This window comes from Mastigoproctus giganteus, chromosome 4 (genome assembly GCF_048544385.1).
Source record: "Mastigoproctus giganteus isolate SK-2022 chromosome 4, ASM4854438v1, whole genome shotgun sequence".
Taxonomy (NCBI): domain Eukaryota; kingdom Metazoa; phylum Arthropoda; class Arachnida; order Uropygi; family Thelyphonidae; genus Mastigoproctus; species Mastigoproctus giganteus.
In genome coordinates this window covers 107,393,683-107,416,364 of record NC_143578.1, presented here as the reverse complement: position 1 = coordinate 107,416,364, position 22,682 = coordinate 107,393,683, and the positions used below count along the sequence as shown (strand labels likewise).

At 36.1% G+C, this 22,682-nt stretch overlaps 1 protein-coding gene across 1 annotated transcript in view; it reads left to right on the top strand.

Moving 5' to 3' along the window:
- Positions 1 to 8,492, top strand: part of ear (ENL/AF9-related super elongation complex transcription factor) — a 350,302-nt gene extending 341,810 nt beyond the window's left edge. Inside the window, exon 6 of the mRNA XM_090371721.1 lies at positions 7,148 to 8,492. Within this exon, the coding sequence (XP_090227847.1) occupies positions 7,148 to 8,329 (1,182 nt within the window). The 3' untranslated portion in view covers positions 8,330 to 8,492. The remainder of the gene's footprint in view (positions 1 to 7,147) is intronic.
- The last annotated feature ends 14,190 nt before the right edge of the window (positions 8,493 to 22,682 follow it).

The following is a 22,682-nucleotide window of genomic DNA, read 5'->3' as shown; positions in this document are numbered from 1 at the left end:
CTAAGAATCTCTGGGTATGACCAGGCTGCCATGAATGGAAACTGAACTTGGCCTGTTCAGTGTAAGATCACTCATCAGTGAAGACAGGATATTAGAGCTGGAAAAGGAATTAGAAAATGTGAATTGGAATATCATCGGTTTGGCTGAAACAAGAAGAAGAAATGAATCACTTATGAGTTTATCAAGTGGAAATCTGCTGTACACCAATGGAAACAGTGAAAGGAGTGAAGGTGGAGTTGGGTTTCTGGTCCATAAAGATTTAAAAAACAACATTTTGGAATCCAAAAGTACAATACCAAGGGTGTCAAGACTAATACTCAAGATTTCTAAGAGGTACAAGCTAAAGGTTATAATGATTTATGCACCAACATCGAGCCATGATGATGAAGAGGTTGAAAAAATGTACACTGAAATTGAGAGTCTTCTAGATGAGCAGAAAACCAAATACACTATTATTTTGGGAGGACTTCAATGCTAAGGTTGGAAAAAGACAAAACAGTGCAGAAAGGGGAACTATAGAATATTTTGGAATTCGTGAAAGAAATGAAAGAGGCGAAAGACTTGTGGAATTTGCAGAATCTCAAGGATTGTTATTAATGAACACTTTTTTTCAAGAAAAGGGTGAACAGAAAGTGGACATGAAAGAGTCCAAATGGATTAACAACTAATGAAATCGACTTCATCCTCACCAACAGATATATTATGAATGATGTTACCGTCCTGAATAAGGTAAATGTTGGAAGTGATCACAGAATGGTAAGATGTACACTTGATATAGATGTAGGAAAGGAAAAAACTGACTCAAGTAAATAATACAAAGGTCTTTGAGATAACAGAAGAGGAGAAAAGGCAGTATGTACTGGAACTTAACAACAAGTTTGAGCTTCTGCAGACTGTTCAGGACCAAGATATTGACAAGGAATATTACAACTTTCTGAAAGTGATAAAGCCCAAGAAACCTATAGGGAAAAAGAAGAAAAAATTAGTCAAGAAACACTTGTTATGATGAACCGAAAGCAAAAAATGAAGAGCAATATAAACACTGACAAGGAGAAAATTGAGTATACTGAGTTGTGCAAAGCCATTAGAAAGAGACTCAGAGAAGACATAAGAGATTTAACAAAAGAAAAGTAGAACAAGCATTAAGGGAAAACAAAGGATTTAAATCAGCAGCCATGAGCAGTAATACAGAAAGACAAATGATACTGAAACTGAAGAATAGCGATGGTGTACTTATAAACAGCAGAGGAGGCATAATTCAAATAGCAGAAGACTACTATAGAGAATTATACAAGGAGCGAGGGAATGATGCCAGCAGTGGGGAAGATGGATTGCAAATTAGCAACACGTACGACATAACCGATATTCTTCCTGATGAGGTAGAACATGCAATGAAGAAAATGAAGAATCAGAAAGCCCCGGGGGAAGATGAAGTTACTGTAGAGTTGTTAAAATTGGGAGGAAGAGACATAACACAAAAACTGGCAAGGCTCTTCACAAAGTGCATTAGAAAAGGTGTGACACCTAAGCAGTGGAATAATGCAATCATAGTTTTGCTGCATAAGAAAGGAGATAAATCAGAAATTGGAAATTATATCTACTAACAGATTAGAAAGAATACTTGATGAGAATCGACTGAAAGAGCAAGCTGGCTTTAGGACAGGATTCTCAACTATGGATCACCTTCACATAATATCACAGCTAATGGTGAAAGCAAATGAATATAAAACACCATTGTGCCCTGACATTTGTGGATTATGAAAAGGTATTTGACTCCATACAGCATAAGGCAATGTTTCAGGCACTGGAAAGACAAGGCATAGATACCCCACATATTATGATTTTGAAGAAAATATATGAGAATGCTACCTCCTTTATTAGACTAGACAAAGAAAGTAGGAAATTTAAAATCGAGAAAGGAGTTCGACGAGGAGACAATATCTCCAAAGCGGTTTTCTGCTGCCCTTGAGGAAGCTTTCAGAAGATTAGACTGGTCGCAGAAAGGAGTCAATGTGAACGGAGAGTACTTAAACCATTTACGATTTGCAGATGACATTGTGGTCATAAGCCACAATCCCAAAGAATTAGAGGAAAATCTTAATCAATTATGCACAGTTAGTAAGGATTTTGGACTAAAGATGAATATGGCTAAAACAAAAGTAATGATAAACAAGTATGCCACAGAAAGGGACATAATGATTGAAGGAGCAGTAATTGAAAAGGTGGAGTCATATACTTATCTGGGACAAGTTATTAGCTGTAATAATGATAAATGGCTGAAAGTCAAAAGAAGAATAAATTTTGGATGGATAGCATTCAGGAAATATAGTCACATACTGAAGAGCAATATCCAAGTTTGTCTGAAACGTAAAATAATGAACCAATGTATACTCCCCACCATGACTTATGGAAGTGAAACTTGGGCACTCACCAAAAGAATGGAAGAGAAGCTGAGAACTACACAGCGAAGAATGGAACGAATTATATTGGGAATCAGACTGTTAGATAAGAAGAGAAACACATGGATTAAGCAGCAAACTCAAGTAAAGGACATTCTTATCAAAACTAAAAAACTAAAATGGTCTTGGGCAGGACACATAGCTCGAAGACATGATGACAGATGGACTAAGAAAATAACAGAATGGTACCCAAGGGGAGCTAGAAGAAATCCTGGAAGACAAAGGCAGAGATGGATAGATGAAATTCATGAATTTGTGGGTAGTAAATGGATGGCGAGTGCTCAAAACAGAAGGAACCGGAAAGTTGCTGGAGAGGCCTTCATCCTGCAGTGGATTGAAAATGGCTGATGATGATGTGGGTTAAAGGATTACATTCCTACAAGAATAATTTCACTGACACGATCTGAGCAAATGTTGACATCAGAAGTTTTGAAACAGTAATCTCACCAAGGAAAAGAAGAAAATAAATCTCACAGGTCATCCCATTTTGCATTCTTGTAAGGACCACTTACTTTGACCATGTACTTAGAAGAGTTGTTTGTGAGAAAAAAAATCAAGCATATTGGCTGTATTTATGGTTAGGATTGTCCAATATTCTGGTAGGTAAATGAACAATCTGTGTGAGGTCATTAATAATTGCAAAAGCCTCACCATTGCAACCAACTGGGTTACGATGCTGTTTTTTCACATCTGTTTTGCAACCATCCGTTTCCAATTTAATGTTCCCGTCCATGCGTTCCCCAAGAAAGAGTAAGGATGCCATCAGTATTTAGTGTACCCAGTCCATTTAACGCCTGAACACTTCAACTAGGTCTTCCTGCATACAGCATTTACAGAACATCAGTCTTTCTTTGAAAGAATATACTTTGTGCCCTTAATCTTGTTGCTCTTCCTTGCACTTCCTTCCAAAAATACTCGTATATAGTTCCAAACATGTGTGTAGTATTCCAGATATGGCTTCACCATTGTCTTACATGTTAGATTAATAACCTCTTTGTTCCTGCTAGCAAAATTCTTGTATATCACTGAGAGAACCCTTGTGAGCTATTTTAGCAGCCTGTTTGCATTGATCAGAGAACTTCATGTCAGACTACAGTTATCTTTTTCATTCTCTGCTGCTGCCTTGAGTGTGGTGCCATATAATTAATGTTTTATTTTTGGTATTATTGTTAACCAAAGAAAAACACCTTGCCGTTATCAGTGTTAAACCTCAATTGTCAATTTTTACTAAACTGCCTGATTTACCCTGATTTTCTTTGGAGTAATGCTCATTGCCACCTTACCATGATGAGTCTCATTGCCACCTTACCATGATGAGTCTCATTGCCACCTTACCAACCTTTTTACGTTCGAAACCTTAGTTATTAAACCTTGATATACTTTTTTTTTTTTTTTTTTTGTTGTTGTTTAGAAATATTGAAAGCCGCAAGCACTGAATGCTGAGGGATTCCACTAATAACATTAATCCATGAAGAGCAGTGGCCATTAATAAACATTGTTTTCTGCCATTTCGCAATCCAAGAAATTGGAAAAAAAGGCCTTGTTTAATTTTTCCTAAAATGTACAAGGGATAAGCATGTTATAAAAGAAATATTGCTGCTACTGACAAACTGAAGAAATATAAACTTTATTATAAAAATGAAACTGTGCAAATAAAATGTGTGCAGTTGAAAATACAAAATTAAATATAGATTAAAAGTCATAAAACAAAAGAGAGTAGATTGAGCATTGAAATAACTATATATTTATTATTTTTGGTTTATGTTATTAAAAAAAAATAAAAGCAACTATTATAATTCAACTGACCATTTAACCATATTTGTAACTTGTCCCTAATGCCACACTACCAATTTGTATACAAGTCATTCACGTAGAATAGTATCAAAAGCATTACTGAAATATATGATGTCAAAATTTATTTTTTGCATTCAGTTCCTTTGTTGACTTCCTCATAGTAGGTAGTCATATTGATCTTAGATAGTCATTGATCTTTTTATGTATTTCCAAGATTAAATTTTATTTTAAATAAAATAAAATTTTATTTTTTTTATTTATTTATTTTATTATTTTTTTATTTATCATTATTATTTATTTTTATTTTTATTTATTTATTATTTTATTTATTTATTTATTTTTTTCATTTCAGAAAAATTTAGTTTTAGTCAAGTTTCTATTATATACTAAAATAAATCTTGCAACAATCATGAAATGAGGGAAACAAAACTTGATAATATAAATTTTTAGTAGTTTACACCAACCTTGCGTTAAAATAATAAAACAAAAAACAAAATTAATAGTTTAATAAAATTAAATCGGTATTACTAATTTACAATAAATTACTATTTACAATAAGTATATAAAACAAAAAGAAAAAGAATACCATAAAATACAATAAAATATACAGAATTAAAAGCTCTAAAATCTGAAGCTTTCGAAGGCTCTGCCTTCTTTCTCAACAGTACGCTTTATTTTTGCAGTGCAATCTTAAATACCTGCAGGTTCATGGCACATGTAACGTGATTCAATAACACGTGCATTGTTCTCATGCGTAACGGAATCGGAAGTGGCTCGGGAGCACATCAGGTGGGAATCGTTCATCCCCTTCAAAGATCACTGTCTCAAAGAGGGCATGAATCCGCATACCCCTATCTCTATTAATGTTGCTCCCAATGAAACTAATCCACAAGCTCTTGAGCCACTTGCGGTCCCAAAACCTATGCACCTGGTTGATGATAATAGCTTTGTCCGGGAAGATTTGATGTTGCTTTTCCCAATAACGGCGTCTAAAGGATCGTCTGGGGGAGCACACAAAGGCGATATGGAATGCAGATTATGCGAAATCAGCCATGGCGGAGCATTATTGGGAGAAGCAACATCAAATCTCCCCGGACGAAGCTATTATCATCGACCGGGCACGTAGGTTTTTGGGACCGCAAGTGGCTTGAGAGCTTGCGGATTAGTTCCATTGGGAGCAACATTAATAGAGATAGGGGTATGCGGATTCATCCCCTCTTTGAGACAGTGATCCTTGGAGGGGACGAACGATTCCACCTGACGCGCTCCCGAGCTACTTCCGGTTCCGTTACGCATGAGAACAATGCACGTGTTATTGAATCACGTGACATGTGCTGTGAACCTGCAGGTATTTAAGATTGCACTGCAAAAATAAAGCGTACTGTTGAGAAAGAAGGCAGAGCCTTCGAAAGCTTCAGTTTTAGCACTTTTAATTCTGTATATTTTATTGTATTTTATGGTTTTGTTTTTGTTTTGTATATTTATTGTAAATAGTAATTTATTAAATTAGTAATACCGGTTTATGTTGGTGTAAACTACTATTTATTTTTATTGTTAATATGCCTAACCCCAGAGGCCTATTTGAAGAACTCGATAATAATATGCTGGAAAAAAAATTACACTATAACAAAAAAAAAAGTATAGAATGAAAAGCTAAAATATGGATAGAAATAGCATGTACTGATAAATAATGAAAGTACTAAAAGTGATAAAACAAAATATACACAAAATAAGCTTTTAGAGCAGAATGCTCCTTTATCAACTTTAAAGAAAAGCTGTGTGGCATATCATCATTATATTCCAGAAGCCCAAAAGACATATGACATTTGCAATATGATTAAGCTAATGCAACTTGTGAACAGTGATTAAAAAAGATAGAAATGAGTGGTGGTGGGGAGAGGGGGGATTTCTCTTGCTTTCACAATCTAGACCTGTAGATTTTCACCAAATACTGATGCAACGATCAATATAACTATTTTTTTAGAAATAAAATATTAACAATAAAATTAATCCATCCATATCAGCTGCATGTATAGATATTCTTCCAATATATTTTCAGTAATGAAGAATTTTGTGGGGAACTTAATAGTTTTAGTGACATTTTAAGTTTCTGCAAAACTTATTAAAAGTGGTAATGAATGATAAAACATTGCTGTGCAGAACTTTCCAGAGCAGAGAAAAATTAAAACCAGTAGTTACCTTTTTTCAGTTGATTTTGGTTTTCTTTCCTGCTCCATGAATTAAAAGTTTCTCTAGTTAAGTGGGAGACGGCTTCTATTCCGGCTTCATTTTTCATTTGTGTTATTGTAAATGGTTAGTTGCTTTTTACTTTGAATTCAAGGGCAGATGACTAAAGCAAGGAGGAGTGTCAAGAAATGTGCTGGTATGTTAACTGTAACACATCCCACAGTAATTATTGTAGTGCTTTCCCATTGAATTTCCATTTTAAAATATAATTAGCTTTATTACTATTTGCACTTTTCTTTTTTTGTTAATTTCCCATTATATATATCTGTTGCTAAGCTTATTATTATTTCTTAATCCTCTCCCCATTACATAATTTAAACTCCTTTTTATCACATCCCACCAACAATGCTGCTCAGTAATGCTCAAAACTGTCAAGCTGTCTCATTATTTAAATGCACAGAATAGTATCATCAACAACCTAACACTATCCTTCAAAATTCTATATGCTTAGTATCCACAGTTTTATTTTTATCAACCTCCTCATGGACGACCAAAGTGTAATTGTAAGTTATACTAGGCACCATTGTGCTTATTCATAACAATTGTTGAGGTTTCATCTCTTACAAAAGATTTTTTAAATGCACAGAAATATATTTCCCGCCATTATAAAAAATGATTTCTAAAATACCCACATTTTCTTATTTCAGGAAAGTGTTAGTATTAGCAATCATCCACCCAACCAGAAGAGTAATAGTAGTAATAGTAGTGGCAGTGGAAGTGGTAAATCGATCAAATCATCTACAGGTAGCAGTACAAGTCATGTGCCATCTCTCAATAAGGATCCAAAAACTAAAGAAAAAGATTCTCATTTGATAGAAACAAAGGAAGTAAAGCATCCTAAAGGTCCAAAAATTATTGAAAAAGAAATAAAAGCAGCAATAAAACGTCCATCTCCTTCACATTCCCAGCCACCCAATGGAATTTCTGGAAAGAAACGCCGAAGAAGTGCATCAACATCCTCGGCTAACAGCTCTTCAAATATTGATGGGGGTGAAAAGAAACATGAAAATCTTGCAAAGGTGAAAATAAAAGAAGGGAAAGAAAGAAAAGAGAAACACAAAAAAGAAAAACAGCAACCAGTTGTGAATAATAATATTATTAAGAAGGAAAAAGACAAGTCAAAATCTAAGTCTCATAGAGTTACATCATCTTTAAAAGATGTAAATAAATCTCCAAAAATCTCTTCTCTGAGTACCAAGTTATCTATTCTGTCTAGTCAGGATTCATCTGAACAACCAGATGCTAATAATGTAACAGAAGACATTGAAAGTAAGGCACAGCAGGATGCACATGAGAGTAGTCCTTCTTCTAGTATCAGTCTCTCTTCTCTCCCATCAGGTGTATCACATGGACCTCTTGCAGCTATGATGGAAGCCATGGAAAATGAAGTGCTTTCTCCTCTTTCTAGTGAATCTGGGTCGTCTTATATAAATTCAGCTAAAGATAAAGATGATGTTGGTGATGGCAGTTTGGAAACTTCACTTAATTTAAAATCTAAGTCAAAAATAGAGAACAAACAGAAAGAAATAGTGAAGACAGAAAAACCTACAGAATTGCTTTCGGAAGGTTTACCTAAAACAATTCAGAATTATGACAGGGAAAAAAAAAGGATAAAATCACTTTATGCTGACCAAGAATATTTGGCTGAGCTCATTGAACTACAAAAACGTATAATGGCCCTCAGGGATGGCAATCTTTTGCAACGTATTGTAGATGTGATTGAAGAGACAGGTCAGTTTCAGGTCACAAGTTCAACCTTTGATTTTGACCTATGTACATTAGATCAAGGTACTGTGAAAAAGCTTCAGAACTGCCTTGCTGTGAAATAGATGTATATTTGTATACTTCTTAATGATGTACAGTTTTAATTGCTGTACATATGTATATTTTTAAATGTTCATTTAAGTAGTAGATTTGCTCTACTATTTTGATAAGAGGTTCATCACAGTGTTTTCACTGCATAAGATGCCATATATATTTATATATATTTCCCCCCCCCCAACTATTGTTCTCGTGTAAGTATTTTCGTTTATTAAGAAATATGTTTCCTCTTTATGTAATTTTCTTGTACAAATTCTTGTTCGTGTTAGTGCCATTTGAAGTAAGAAGAGCTTTTGAACTGGTATTTTCATGTAAACTATACAGTTGCACGTTTTGATGTACTAAATCTATTTAATGCTCTAAACCTTGTTAGTGCAGTTTTTATGAGTTAAATGTGATATTTTTGTTACTCTGTGAATGTACACACAGGATCTTGGTCATTCTGATGGATTTTGTTTGAGGAGGAAAGTAGATAATTTCTTGAAAGTGTGCAATGTGAAAGGATTATTTTTTCCTCATTAATTTTTTCTTATGAAATTTAATTAAATATTTGATAAGGAAGACATTGTTATATAAATTGTATACACTTTGTAAGGGTTAGCTCATTTTTAAAAATTTATAATTTAAAGAGTTTGTTGGTACTTTTTTGCAACGAACAATGAATGTTTTTTGGTTGCTCTTTGTACATTTAATTTAACTTGAATATTGATTGGTGAGGTTTAATTTGTAAAATTGTAAACTGATAATTGTTTATCAGTTTCTTTGCCTAAATTCAAGAAAATTGTTAAATTTCTCTGATTATAATTTTCATTAATGTTAAACTGTTTGATTTTTATTCTTAAGTTATTTAAACCAAAAGCCTCAATTACTTGTCCAGAGAAAATTTGTATATCATTTAGTTGAATGTATACATTTCTGCTACTCTTACATTGTTTTTTTAAATAATCATGATCACTTTTTATAATTGACAGAGTGCACCTTTAGATGAAAACTTATTTGTTAATGAAAGCACTTCTCAGAGGTGTTTAGTGCACTCAGAATGATTACAGCAAAAAAAAAAAAAAAAAAAGGGAAGAAAGAAGGGAAATATGTAACTGCATTGTTCATTCTCAGGTGTTTTTTGGAAAGAAATGTAGTGCACAGTATTTTATAAAAAACTTTTATTTTTGATATTTTGATCACATTGACACAGAATGATAGTGTTTTAAAGCAATGCTTTAAATATTGATAATATGGATAAATTAATATTAATTCATCGCCTCCAGGACTACAATGTGTATACTTAAATGAAAGCATGAGAAGTATTTGTACATATTTGCATGGATATTATATAGTATTTCAATAACAACAACAACAAAAAATAAATAAAATACTTGAATTACATCAGTGTGAAATTCAGAATTCTGCCAGTATTGTCCTTAGTTTTAGTATTAGTAATAGCAAATGATGAAAGGAAGCAAACTTACGAGCCTTAGAAAAAAACTATCTACTTCTGCAACACCAGATGGAAGGAAATTTGTAGTTTGTTTCAACAATTAGTTAATTTCTATCTGAAAGCAGATTTTTACCTATCTATCCCACAACTATCCTTAAATGGTTGCTGTATGCTCACTCCTATTCTAATTTTCCACAGTTTTGGCTTTGACTTTTTTTCTTCCACATAATGGAATTTGGATAGGCAGGAAAAATTCTTTTAATGACAAGTTACTGTAAAAATTAGTCTTGTTATTCAAAAGTTCAGCAGTGGAAAAATGATGCAAGGAAGCATGTATCAGCCAAACGAAAAATAAATTACCTATTTCACTGCCCACCCCAAATAAGTTATTGAACCCCTCTTTAAGTGTATTCAAAACTGCTACCTCCAAATCAGAAGTTCATTCTAATAGTCACTTCACTTACCTCTGTGGCTGAAGGTACATTACATACAATTATTGTACAGTGATCCATTTTCAGTTCAATTTTTTGTTCCATTGTATGTGACCAGAGAATGAGAAAATGTCATCAGCATCTGTATTATTTGTTCTTATTATCCAATATTATGTCAGAATAAAGAATGAAATTATCGAAGTTTATTTTAAATGGTTTCTTTCCTTTTTTCACAAAGTTACTAAATGGTGATATATACCAACACACCTTAACTACCAAATAGATATAAAAATATCCACACATACTGGTGTGAATTTTTGTATGTACCTATTGGATTGATAGTTAAAACATTAAAACAAAAAGCACATTTTCATTTAAACATCTTTGTGGTCTTGGAGGTAAGCTCTGTATATATGAATATTAATGCACAGAATTAATATTACTTTGATAATTAATATTAATACTTATATTCCACATCAAGTAAAACAAAAATTTGCTTAACACATTTTACTCTTTTTGTTTATTTGTGTCTTAACATTTCTCTAAAGCTCTCCAAAAGATTGTTATTAAAAGTTACTCAAAAAGACAAGGATTTTAAGCTTCAAGCCTAGTAAAAAAAAAAAAAAAAAATAGGCAGTATACTAATTAAAGGTTTTTTAATTAGTATGCTTCCTGTGTTTTTAAATAAATATATTACAAAAGATATAAAACACTTAAGCTGCATTTTGCAACCCATTTTGTAACATGTCTTGTTATTGTGTTACAGGTAGCATTTATGAGAAATATAATTATTTGTAATGTTAAATTACTGTATTGACCATTTATTAGTCAGTACAATGTGAAAAAGCTAATTAGTATAAAAAATGTTCATATGAGGTAAACTAAAAGCTATCTTAACTGCCCATGAGTATTATGTCCATAAATTCAGTATGTTCTCTAGTCAATTAGTATTAGTAACGGCCGCATGGTGCAAGAAAGCCTATGGCTTATGCTGCACCAGCCAAAAAAAAAAAAAATCCGAACAAAACAATGATAAAAACAAAAAAAAAAAAAAATAATAAATAACTAAATAATAATAATAAATAAAAAAAAATAAAATAAAAAGGAAATTAAACCTATCATCCTATGTGCTTCCCTTACCCGAAAGTACTATCCAGATGACCTTTGAATTTCCCCAAACTGTCGGCCTCTACCACACATGAAGGCAACTTATTCCAGTAATTTATAACTCGCTGGCTAAAATAGAACTTCCTGCAATCCAATCTAAACATTTCCCCCCGTAACTTGAATTTATGTCCCCTAGTTCTAGCATCATTTATAATCTTGAAAATTTTGTCCTCATTCATTTTACTGATGCCTCTCAGAGCCTTAAACACCTCAATCAAATCTCCTCTAAGGTGTCTAGTTTCCAAACTCTGCAACCCACATATTCGAAGTCTTTCTTCATAAGGACGCCATTTTGCCGATCTCACCAGGCGAGTTACCCTTCTTTGCACCCTTTCAAGAAGCTCGATGTCTTTCTTCAGGTGCGGTCTCCATACTTGAACACAGTATTCCAAGTGTGGTCTAACATAAGCCTTATATAATGGGATTATCACGTCCCTATCTCTACTTGCAAAAGTTCAATAGATCATCGATAGGACACCATGGGCCTTCCTTGCAACCTGTTTACAATGCTCAATGAATTTCATGTCTGACCGTATCGTAACACCCAAGTCCCTTTCCTCCAGTACTGGCTTTAGTTGAACTCCACCAAGTGAATAAGTTTTTTTGGGATTACCGTTTCCCAGGTGTAATACCTTACACTTTGTTGGATTAAAGCACAGCTGCCATTTTTCTGACCATTCCTGAAGTCTATCTAGGTCTCTCTGAAGAAGCTCAGCTTGACAGTGATCATTAACTACTCTCCCAATTTTAACATCTGCAAATTTAGACATCATGCCCTCTATCCCTTCATCAATGTCGTTTATGAAAATTAAAAACAACAGTGGTCCTAATACTGATCCTTGGGGAACCCCACTTCTTACATCAACCCAATCTGAGGAATAGCCATTTATCACAACAATCTGCCTCCTGCCCTGAAGCCATCCTTCTATCCATCTAAGGATTTTCCCAGTGATTCCAACCTGTTCCAGCTTATAAAGCAACCGCTCATGTGGGACTGAGTCAAAAGCTTTGCTGAAATCTAAATAAACAATGTCGAAATTATTCCCTAAATCCAGCTCGTGACCCTTTCGAAATAGCGAACCAGATTTGTTAAACATGATTTTCCCTTTACGAAACCATGCTGAGTATCCTTGAGAATTTCAATTCGATCCAAATGATCCTGAATTCCACCCTTGATCATTGCCTCCATGATTTTCCCTACTACTGAAGTCAGACTGACAGGTCGATAATTTCCAACTTCACTTTTAGAGCCACCCTTATGTATGGGAGATACATTTGCACTTTTCCAATCCAAGGGAATCTCCCCAGAGTCTAATGATGCTCGCATAATTAGCCTCAATGGTTCAATGCACTCGCTTGCTGCCTCTCTTGGGGCGCCTCCGTAGCCAGGTGGGAAGGAGCAGCAGTGCGTAGCACACGCTTCTTGATTAGACCGGGGTTCGAGCCCGTCACCACCAAATACGGAGGATGCAGAAAGGTCAGGGAATGACTACCGCATATTCCCGGAGCAATATGGCCTTAGTTGCTAATGCTCCTAAAAACCAAATAACAATCAAACAACAAACAGCTGCCTCTCTTAAGATTATAGGGTATATTCCATCAACTCCAGGAGCCTTACTGGTCTGTAGGCTCGAAAGTTTTTTCATTAAATAATCTTGCGAAATTTCAATATCATTAATTACATATTTTTTAACTTCGCTCCCACAATTTCCCTTTGCCACAAAAGGCTTTTCATTTGTAAATATTGATGCAAAATAACTTGAGTTCATCTGCAACGGCAGCTGGTGTATTTATTACTATCCCCTTTCCCTTACATAAAGGTCCGATCTGGTTTGTCCTGCTCTTCTTGGCATTTATATATGTGAAGAATTCTTTATCCCCCCTCTTTGCTCTGTTTGCTAGTGATTTCTCATAAACTGCCTTTGCCTGTCGAACCTTTTCTGTGGCTCTATTACACATCACCTTGTAGCTGTTATAGGCTTCATTACTTTTTATTGTTCTGTAACCTTTCCATGCCACCTTTTACTGCTCAAGTAATGCGGCAACTTCACTAGTCATCCAACTTGGAACCCTCCTCGTGGAGTATTTTTTTAATGGTATATACGCATTCAAGGCATCTGTGATTAATGTTTTAAAAGCGTACCACAGTTCAATTGTATTCATTCTCTGAACGATATCTACCCAGTTAATAGAGGCCATGTAGTACCTTAAGGCATCGTAATTTCCTTTTCTGAAATTAAAACCCATTCCTTTGCCTTTTACTTTTGCTACCTCTCTCGTCATCATCCGCCGTAGAACTCCGCGATCACTTCCTGCTACTGGTTCCTCTACTGTCAGCCCTGTTATGTCATCTGATTCATGTGTGATGATGAGGTCTAGGATATTCTTTTCTCTAGTATTTTCCCTGACATGTTGATACAAATAACAGTTATCTAGTTGATTTAAAAATTTTGTTCCCCATGTCGAGTTTCCTTCCCATTTACTCCAATCAATTAGAGGCAGATTGAAATCACCCATAATAAGGCATTGACGCTTACTTGCCCATTCCATTTGCATGTAGAGGCTTTTGTCATAATCTTCACAATCACCTGGTCTGTAGATTACTCCTACTCGCATTATACCTTTGTTTCCAACTATCTCACACCATACAGACTCTATACTAGCATGTGAGACGTCTGAATCCGGGAAAGCTATCGTCGCACTCAGGCTGCTTCTGATAAGAAGCATTACCCCACCACCCCTTCTATCTAACCTATCCTTCCTAAATACATTATACAAGCCGTACTGAAACTCATCATCCCCAATTTCCGGGTGGCACCACGTCTCTGTAAGCCCTATTATGTCCGCGTTACTTGTTTTAACCAGCAGTTCGAATTCGCTCATTTTATTGACGACTCTTCCAACGTTACTGTATAAACAATTAAGATTTACTGTTCTTGTATATTTAACAACCCTAACACAACCCTTGAAGTTTTTTAGGCTCTCTTCCCTGGCATTAGCTACCCGCCCACGTGAAACGTTTGTGCCCCCAGAACATCTAGATAATACGTCCAGTTGGGGTAACAGATAAGAACTCTTGAGGTATGTGCAAGAGTTACTTTGACCAATATCAGATAAACGTGTGTCAGTATTACCCACATCCCCCCTAACTAGCAGTTTCCCTGAACCTTTAAGGTATCCTCAATAATACTGGCAAAAACTTTTGCACCACCTTTGTTTAAGTGTATCCCGTCTCTACAAAACAAATTCCTTCTACCTACAAGTGTGGGCCATGCTGATAGAAATTTACCCCCTAAAGCCTTGCAGATTCCTTCAAGTCTTGAGTTAATCCACAAGGCTCTTAACATAATCCCTCCTATCGTGTCTGGGCAGAACTGCAGACACATAGACATTATGGCCTAGCTCGCGACATTTCCTCAGCATGGTCCTGTATTTTTCCAACAAATCGTCAGATCGTGTACGTTTAATATCGTTTGTCCCCACATGAATAATAATATTTTCTTTACCCCCTTTAAAATCTGACAGTCTGTTGGTGACATCATCAATAGTTGCTCCTGGCAGACATACCCTGGTTCTCCTCCACCTATCTTTATTACAAAAAATATTCCCCGTTTCCCTGACAATGGAGTCTCCTAATAATACAATGTCCTTTTTAACCAGAGTAGTTTGCACTTGGTTTTTCTGTTTTGAGGCTCGAATCGGGTGTGCATCACTTGGTAGATTGCTGGAGTTTTGAGTCCCTGACGAGCTCCCAGATGCATTATTTTCGAGGGCAAGCACTCGTTTTTTCAGGGAGTTTTTTCTCTCTTTTTTCAATTTGCCGGAACAGAGAGCTTCAAGAGGAGTGTTTCCATTTACAATGGGTTTCCTCAGCCTACAAGTTATTTTTTAGTATGAATTTTTTCCTGCCATAGAGTGTGGTTCAAGGTGACTTGGTCAGTTAAACCTCAGGCTGTCATGTATTCCATCAATCCTTGCCCTCATAGGTCTTCTTCCAGGATAGCCTTTGGATATCTGGTTTTTGCATCCATTTTACATGTCCATACCATGCTAAATGCTTTTCTTTGATAGTGTCAATAATATTTTTTCACTTCCATTTTCTCTCATGTCTTCATTCCATTTTCTGTCCCTTCTAGAAGTTCTTGCTGAGTGTCTCCAGAAATCCATTTCTGTGGAAAGCAATTTGTTTTCCACTCGACTATTCAATGTCCAGGTTTCTGTGCCATACAATAGAAGACTGTACAATCATTTGAAATATAAATTTATTTGTTCTCTGTCTAATCTTAGTCTTTTGTCTAATCTCTGTTCCAAAAGAAACAGATTAGACAAATTTGTTCTGTTAGGGCAACCCAAGAACTAATTCTTCTGTCTACTTGTAATATGTCCATAAATTGCATGCATTCTGTGTCCAATTTGTCCATTTTGTTGGATGAAAAACCAGAATTTCTGGGGGAATCCTTGCATTCTATATTTGAGACTGATTAACTTGGCCGTTGGATGGCAATAGAGCCTCAACTTTCCTCCCGTCATTCACAAGATTTGAAACCAAGCATTTTACACAGTGTGTGAGCAGGGTGACTAGGATCACTGTGCTACCAGGACATGTCACAATGAATATGTAGATTTTAGTATTGGTATTAGCCAGGTAGTGTAAGGAACCCACATGCTTTTGATGCACTGGACAAAAAAGAAAAAATTATGCACTTCCCGCATCACGAAGGTTCATTTCACCTTTGAATTTCGTAAAATTAACAGCTTCAACTATTCAGGCTTATTTGTGCATTAAGAATCTGCAGTAAAAGAACTGCTAGGTGACTGATCAATGTATTGACATAGGATTTACCTCAGTCAGTGTCCCCCACAGAGTTGCTGGTTGCAAAGCTCTGTACTTCACATAGTCTTTCCCCATATAGTAGGCGCCTCCGTAGCCAGGTGGGAAGGAGCAGCAGTGCGTAGCACATGCTTCTTGATTAGACCGGGGGTTCGAGCCCATCACCACCAAATACAGAGGATGCAGAAAGGTCAGGGAATGACCACCGCATACCCCGGAGCAATATGGCCTTAGTTGCTAATGCTCCTAAAAAAAAACCCAAACAACAACATCTTCATACAGTTGCCCTTTTTCTGATCTGAGTGACATTGTCTCACTCAGATATAAGGAATGAAGAATATGGGGAGTGAATTGTATACAGTATTGGGGGGGGAAGGGTTTATGCTCTTAGTTAAGACGCACGAAATCAATTTGGACTTTACATCTGACGTGTGCCACTCAGATATAAGCAATGCAGAAATTGAGTAAGGGAAGTACACATACAGGGCGGAAGGGGAGGTGGGTCGTGCTCATAGTGAACAAGCGCAAAATCTATGGCAGTGCATACAGTTGATGTTTTTTTTTTTTTTTTATGAGAACCCCAAACACGAGAAGTATCATAACCTATAGTACTTATAATGTGAGTGGCCAATGCAAAGTTGAATCAATTTGATGTGACATAAACACTGGGAAAGTAAAAATGACAATAGGAGTGTTACTGTAATGAGAACTGTGCAAAGCAATAGATTATGCCACTAAATCGGACTTTTATAATGGGAGATTTTAACATTCCAGATATTTACTAAGGTACTAGCAAGGCTTTATTTAATGACTATTTTTTGCAACAGCATGTTAGAGGCAACAAGAAGCAATACTCTTGATCTGGTTATCAGCAGTGATTATGCATGTATTAAGAATCTGCACGTAAAAGAACATCTTGGTGATGATTACAGTGTATTGATGTGAGATTTAGTCAAAAATTTAACATTGAGGCTAAAGGGAAGGATATTTGCTTTCATAAAGGTGACTACTGTGAAAAACTAGTCTCATACAGTTTTTAAATTCTATACAATGGGACCAACTGATGAAGTTACCATCAGCAAATTCTAAGTGAGAGGCATTCAACGAATTAATCATAGAAGCTACTAGGCTTTTCAGAAATACTGTTCAAGATTTAGGCCCAAATGGATGTCAGATGAGCTAATGAGACTCGTGTCTCAGAAGAAAAATGCATGAGATGCAGATAAATTTTTGGTCAAGAAAAGCCTATGATACATGTAAACTGGTCTGTAATCAATTCACAAAGCTGGTTAGGCAACTAAAGGCATATTACAAGAAGTCTTTGACAAAGTATGGGGGAAAAAAAAAAAAAGACATCTGTACTTGTGTAAACACTAGAAGAAAAGGAATGAATCCGATTGATCCACTTGGGATTGATGGTTTGTCTTGAAAAGCTGAATGAGTAATTTTTGCATCTACATTAATTAGCAGTTCTTTAGGCAAGGGGATGTCAAATTTATCAGACTCTAACAGGAAAGTAGAAAAGTTGTTCAAGTTAAAATAAAGGTAACTGATGGATGGTATCTATCCAGTTATATTAAGGGAGGCAGAGAAGGAAGTAAGCAAACTCTTAGGGCTTACAATACTGGGATTCTGGTCATTTTTTTTTCTGGTGAATTGCTTATAATTTAATCACATAAAGGTTATAAAATCACCATTATCTCTACTAGCAAATGTTCAATAAATCATCGATAGGACACCATGCAACATTTCAACCTGTCCAACTTCATATCTGACCATATTGAAACTCCCAAAGTCCCATTCCTCCACTACTGAATAGTTCAACTCCACCAAGTCTATAAGTTATTTTGGGATTGCTGTTCCTTAGGTGTAAGACCTTGCATTTTGCTGAATTAAAGCAATCTGCCACTTTTCTGACCATCCCAGAAGGTCTATATAGGTCACTCTGAAGAAGCTCTGCTTGGCGGCGATCATTAACTACTCTGATCTTTACATCATCTGCAAGTTTAGACCTCACACTCTTCATAGATGTCATTTAAGATAATAAAAAACAGCAGTGGTCCCAATACTGATCCTTGGGGAACCCCACTTCTTACATTATCCCAATCTGAATAATAACCATTTATCACAACCGTTTGCCTGGTGCCATCATGCTATCCATCTAAGGATTTTCCCTATGATTCCAGCCTGCTCCAATTTATAAAGTAACCACTCATGTAGATAACGGTGGGAAAAATTTTTAAAAAATAAAACATTAACAAAAAAATCACAAAAAAATAAATAGAATAAAAATAAAATATATAAATAAATTTAAAAAATAAAAGTGAATTGTCTCAGATTGGACAAATCCCACACCCACTGGAGGCAGTGCAATACCAGTGGGTGCCAGCAATCCTTGGGTTGCCCAGGCCTGAGGAGTTAAAAGTAAAAAAAAAAAAAAAAAACGATCAATGTGATCTAAGAAATGATCTTAATATTCTAAGTGCTATTCAAGGTGACAATATTTTATCTTTACAAGACACCACTCACTGTTGAGGCTGACATTATTGAAGGTGCTGGAGGCACCGTAGGAGGTGAAGCTGAAGCGGGATTGGCCGACAGAAGTTTTCTTCTAGAAAATAAATCAGAAGCAAATTGTAGGATTCCAAGGTGAGGCAGATTCTACTAGATGTTTTTCATTGCCAAGTGAGGTGGTGTTTATAGTCTTGTAGGGATTTCTGTAGGGCAGTGATAGAGCAGGTTGTTCCGATGTTCCAGTTGGAGACAAAAGCAAGAATCGGTATTGCTTATTCTGAACTGAAAGAGTTTGGAGTTAAAAGAGCCACATCCGGTTATGATAAATGATGGGTAGAAGTTTGGAGAGAACCATAGGGAAGTTTTCTTGTTGGCAGTAAAGGAGATATCTGGTATAAATTTATATGTAGTTCTGCCTTTAGGGGTTGTATCCCTGCTATCTTCCCAAATCGTTATTAAAGCAGATCAAATCTGGGTTTTTTTTCAGCTTTGGTGCAAGGACATCATTTTGTATTCCATGGAGGTCTGTTTTTGAAAGAGCAGAAGGCATGATGTAAAATGTGCAAGCCCAGAGATAATACTCTAGCTGTGACCTGCAGACACAGAGCATTGTAAGAATCACAGACCTTTGCAAGTAAAGTAGTTTTGATTTCAGTTTGACGTTCTTAATTCTGTCATATCAAACCGGGTCAGCATAGGTTGCAATAGGTATGAAACTGCCCTGTAATATAAGAACTCTGCGTCCAAGCCCCCAGTCAGTTCTTGTAATCTGAACGAAAGCCATAGTAAATTTCTTGATTTTATCTATTAGGTGGTTTACGTGGAGAGTAATATTGAGTGTATCATCAATGATCACACCAAGATGTTTTAAGTGCTTGACATATGGTATTTGCTTGTTAGGTATTTTCAAGATAGGAGGACGATGTATATTTAGTTGACCTTTAAAGATCATGAGCCGGATTTTGGATGGAGATATCTTGAAGTTTGTTGGCAGTTGCCCAGTTAATGAGATCCTTTAAGATAGGAGAAGCTCTTTCATGAATTTGTTGCCTGAGAAGACAATGACAAGGTCATCAGCAATGCAAATTAAGTAGCAAAATCAAAATGTCTCGTCAGTCTTGTATTTAGTGTAATATTCTAGAAGAGCGGCCCCAGAACAGAGCCCTGAGGATATCCTCTATTGACAGCTTGTGTTATGTTGCAGATTTTTGAAGTAACCTGTATAGATCTGTAATCAAAGTATGCCCGAATAGCTTGGTACAACTGAGAGGAGTATGAGATGTTCCGAAGACTTGCGAGGGCGCTCTCCCACCAGAGGGAGTCAAAGGCACCTTCTAAGTCTATAAAGATGGCCATTTCATATTTTGATGTGAATTCTGGGATGTAATTTTTTAATGCAAGAATTGCATCTTCACAGGACTTGCCATTAACGAATCCATACTGGTGAAAAGATGTCTTGAGCTTGGCAAAGATCATAGATTCTTCGGGTGAGTAATAATTCTTATAGGGGTTGGATGGAGTTTTTCCATCTTATAGTTTTTTGTCTCCTACCGAATTTGGGAAAACTATAAGTTTTCCCAAATTCGGTAGGAGACAAAAAAGGGGCGGGAGGCTCTGGGGTCTGATGAGGACTTGGGTTTTCTTTGTTGTTTGACTAGTGCATTCTTCCAGAGATGGAGAAAAGTACCACAGAAAAGACATTTGTAGAAGAGATTTAACAGGATGTTAGGATAACTTTCTCCGAACTTCTTAATGACAGTATTCTCCAGCAAGTCAGGTCCAGTAAATTTTTTTACATTGATTTTATTTAAAGCTGTTTGAAGCTCTTGTTAAGTAAACAGGTCAGTATCTGCAGTGGAGGAGTATTGACAATTGAGGGTTCTTGTTTTGGATTGAGTGGGAGAGTCTGTTGACTGATCATCCTGAGGAAATGTTTATCCAGAATCATGGTGAAAGTATCATGCCAGGTTGTGGTTTCAGAGTCATTAGTCAGTGTGAAGTTGTAAATATTGGTTGGCACTTCATCTCTGTTAAGTTTACAGAATAGTCCCCACGGGTTCGAGTCGCCCACAGTGGAGACTGCCAGGTAGCGATTTTTTCTTTGAGATTTCAAGATTATACTGATGTTTTATGGTTCTGTATTCATTTATGAATCTCTGTACTTCATTGGGAGGCCAGGAGCATCGTCTTTGATACAGTTTCCTTGCCCTGTGAACACGTCTTCTTAAAACCTTTAGCTGCGGATTCCACCAGGGAACATGATTTCTTTGGAGCTATTCTCTTAGTCGTGCATTCAGTTGCTCGTAGTAAAGCAGTTTGGATATAGAAGGCTTGTTCTTTGGCATTAAGCTGATTAAATGAATCTAAAATTTCATAGCGGAAGTCATGTTTAACTGATTCCGAGAACAGTGGCCATTTTATATGCTTTATAGCGAATCTCAAGTCTTGAGGAGGTAACCTCCGATTTTGTAAATTTGTGGTTAGTTTAAATGAAATAACACAGTGGTCACATGTTAGATCCTCAATCACTGCCCAGTTTGATATTTTGTTAGTGAAGCTTGCAGTTGTGAGAGTCAGGGCGATGTTAGACTCACCATTTATTGTGAAGAAGATACTGGGTTGGTTGGATTTATTTAGGATGTGCCAGTATGAAGTTCTGCAGTTGTTATCCTCTGTGGACAGTGGAGGTATTAAACCATAATGGAGACTTGGCCTTGGAGTCTGTAGCTATAATGATTGGTGATGGGCATAGTTTTTCAATGACCGAATCTAGATAGTTCAGAGTGATTTGGATATCTTCCGATGGAGGACAGTAGAGAAAGTGACGAGATTTGTACACATGTAGCATTTGGTCTACACGGGGAAAAAATAGCTGTTATATCAAGTGAGGTATTAAATGCCATTATTGAAGATTTTAGATGTTCTGCATCAGCATGTATGAACCGGGCAGAGATTGAGAAACCTATTAATTTTGAGTTGTGTTCATGGAGACTTCTGGAAAAATAGGGTTGTAAGCAGAGCAAGTCAGTAATTCTCAGTTATGGAAACTCGGACTTCATCTGTTACATTCCTTCAGTGATGAGCATTCAGTTGCGGTATGGTAATATCCTCGTTAGGGAAAGTTGCATTAAGGGTGGAGGTCTGGTGGATGTTACTCATTAATGGTTCTTGTTTTAGCCTGTTCCAGTGCTCTAATGTATTCTGGACACGAAGTGTCCTTTACAGAGTGATCGTAATCCTTTTGACGCCTTTTGCAGTTGATCCATTTTGGTCTATCCTGTTTTTGAGGACAGTGCATATACATGTCCTCCCATGGCACAATGACCACACGACACGACACTACTTTTTGATTACAGTTATGGGATGAATGACAAAAGCCATACATCTAAAGCATTTGTTCACTATTGTAAACCGACGGTACTTATGGGCTTGATACCCAAGATAAAATCTGTCCTGTTCAAAAAGGCATTTTAGAAATTTCGCAGGGAAGCCAATGATCCAATTTGTTGAGTTGGCTTTAGATCCTGTGTTGAACATCGTATTGATGGATTCTTTGACTTCATCAAATTTGAAGCCAAAATTCTGTAGGTTCTAATGGTATATATCAGATATATCTTCTTTTGATAAGTCTTTGGGAACATCATACACAAGTATCGTGAGATCATTCATCTTCGGCTTGGCTGTAGAGAGACCTTGTTTGATAATAGTCTCAGAAGATGCAATCTTGTCTAGATCATCAGAGCTAGTGGTTTCCAGAACAATACCTTTATTCTTAATAGTGCCTGATGATCTTATTTTAACATTTTGTACTCTTCTCTTAGTGTTTTGCAACTATGTTTTTGATTCCATTTTGCAATTCTTTGAGGCAATTATGATCAATACATTTTGTTTTGGAGTTGTCTGGGAAGTTTGATGCTGTTCATTTCACCTTGGTTGTCTTAGAATATAAGACAACCAAGCAACAGAGTTAGAGTAACTTTGGA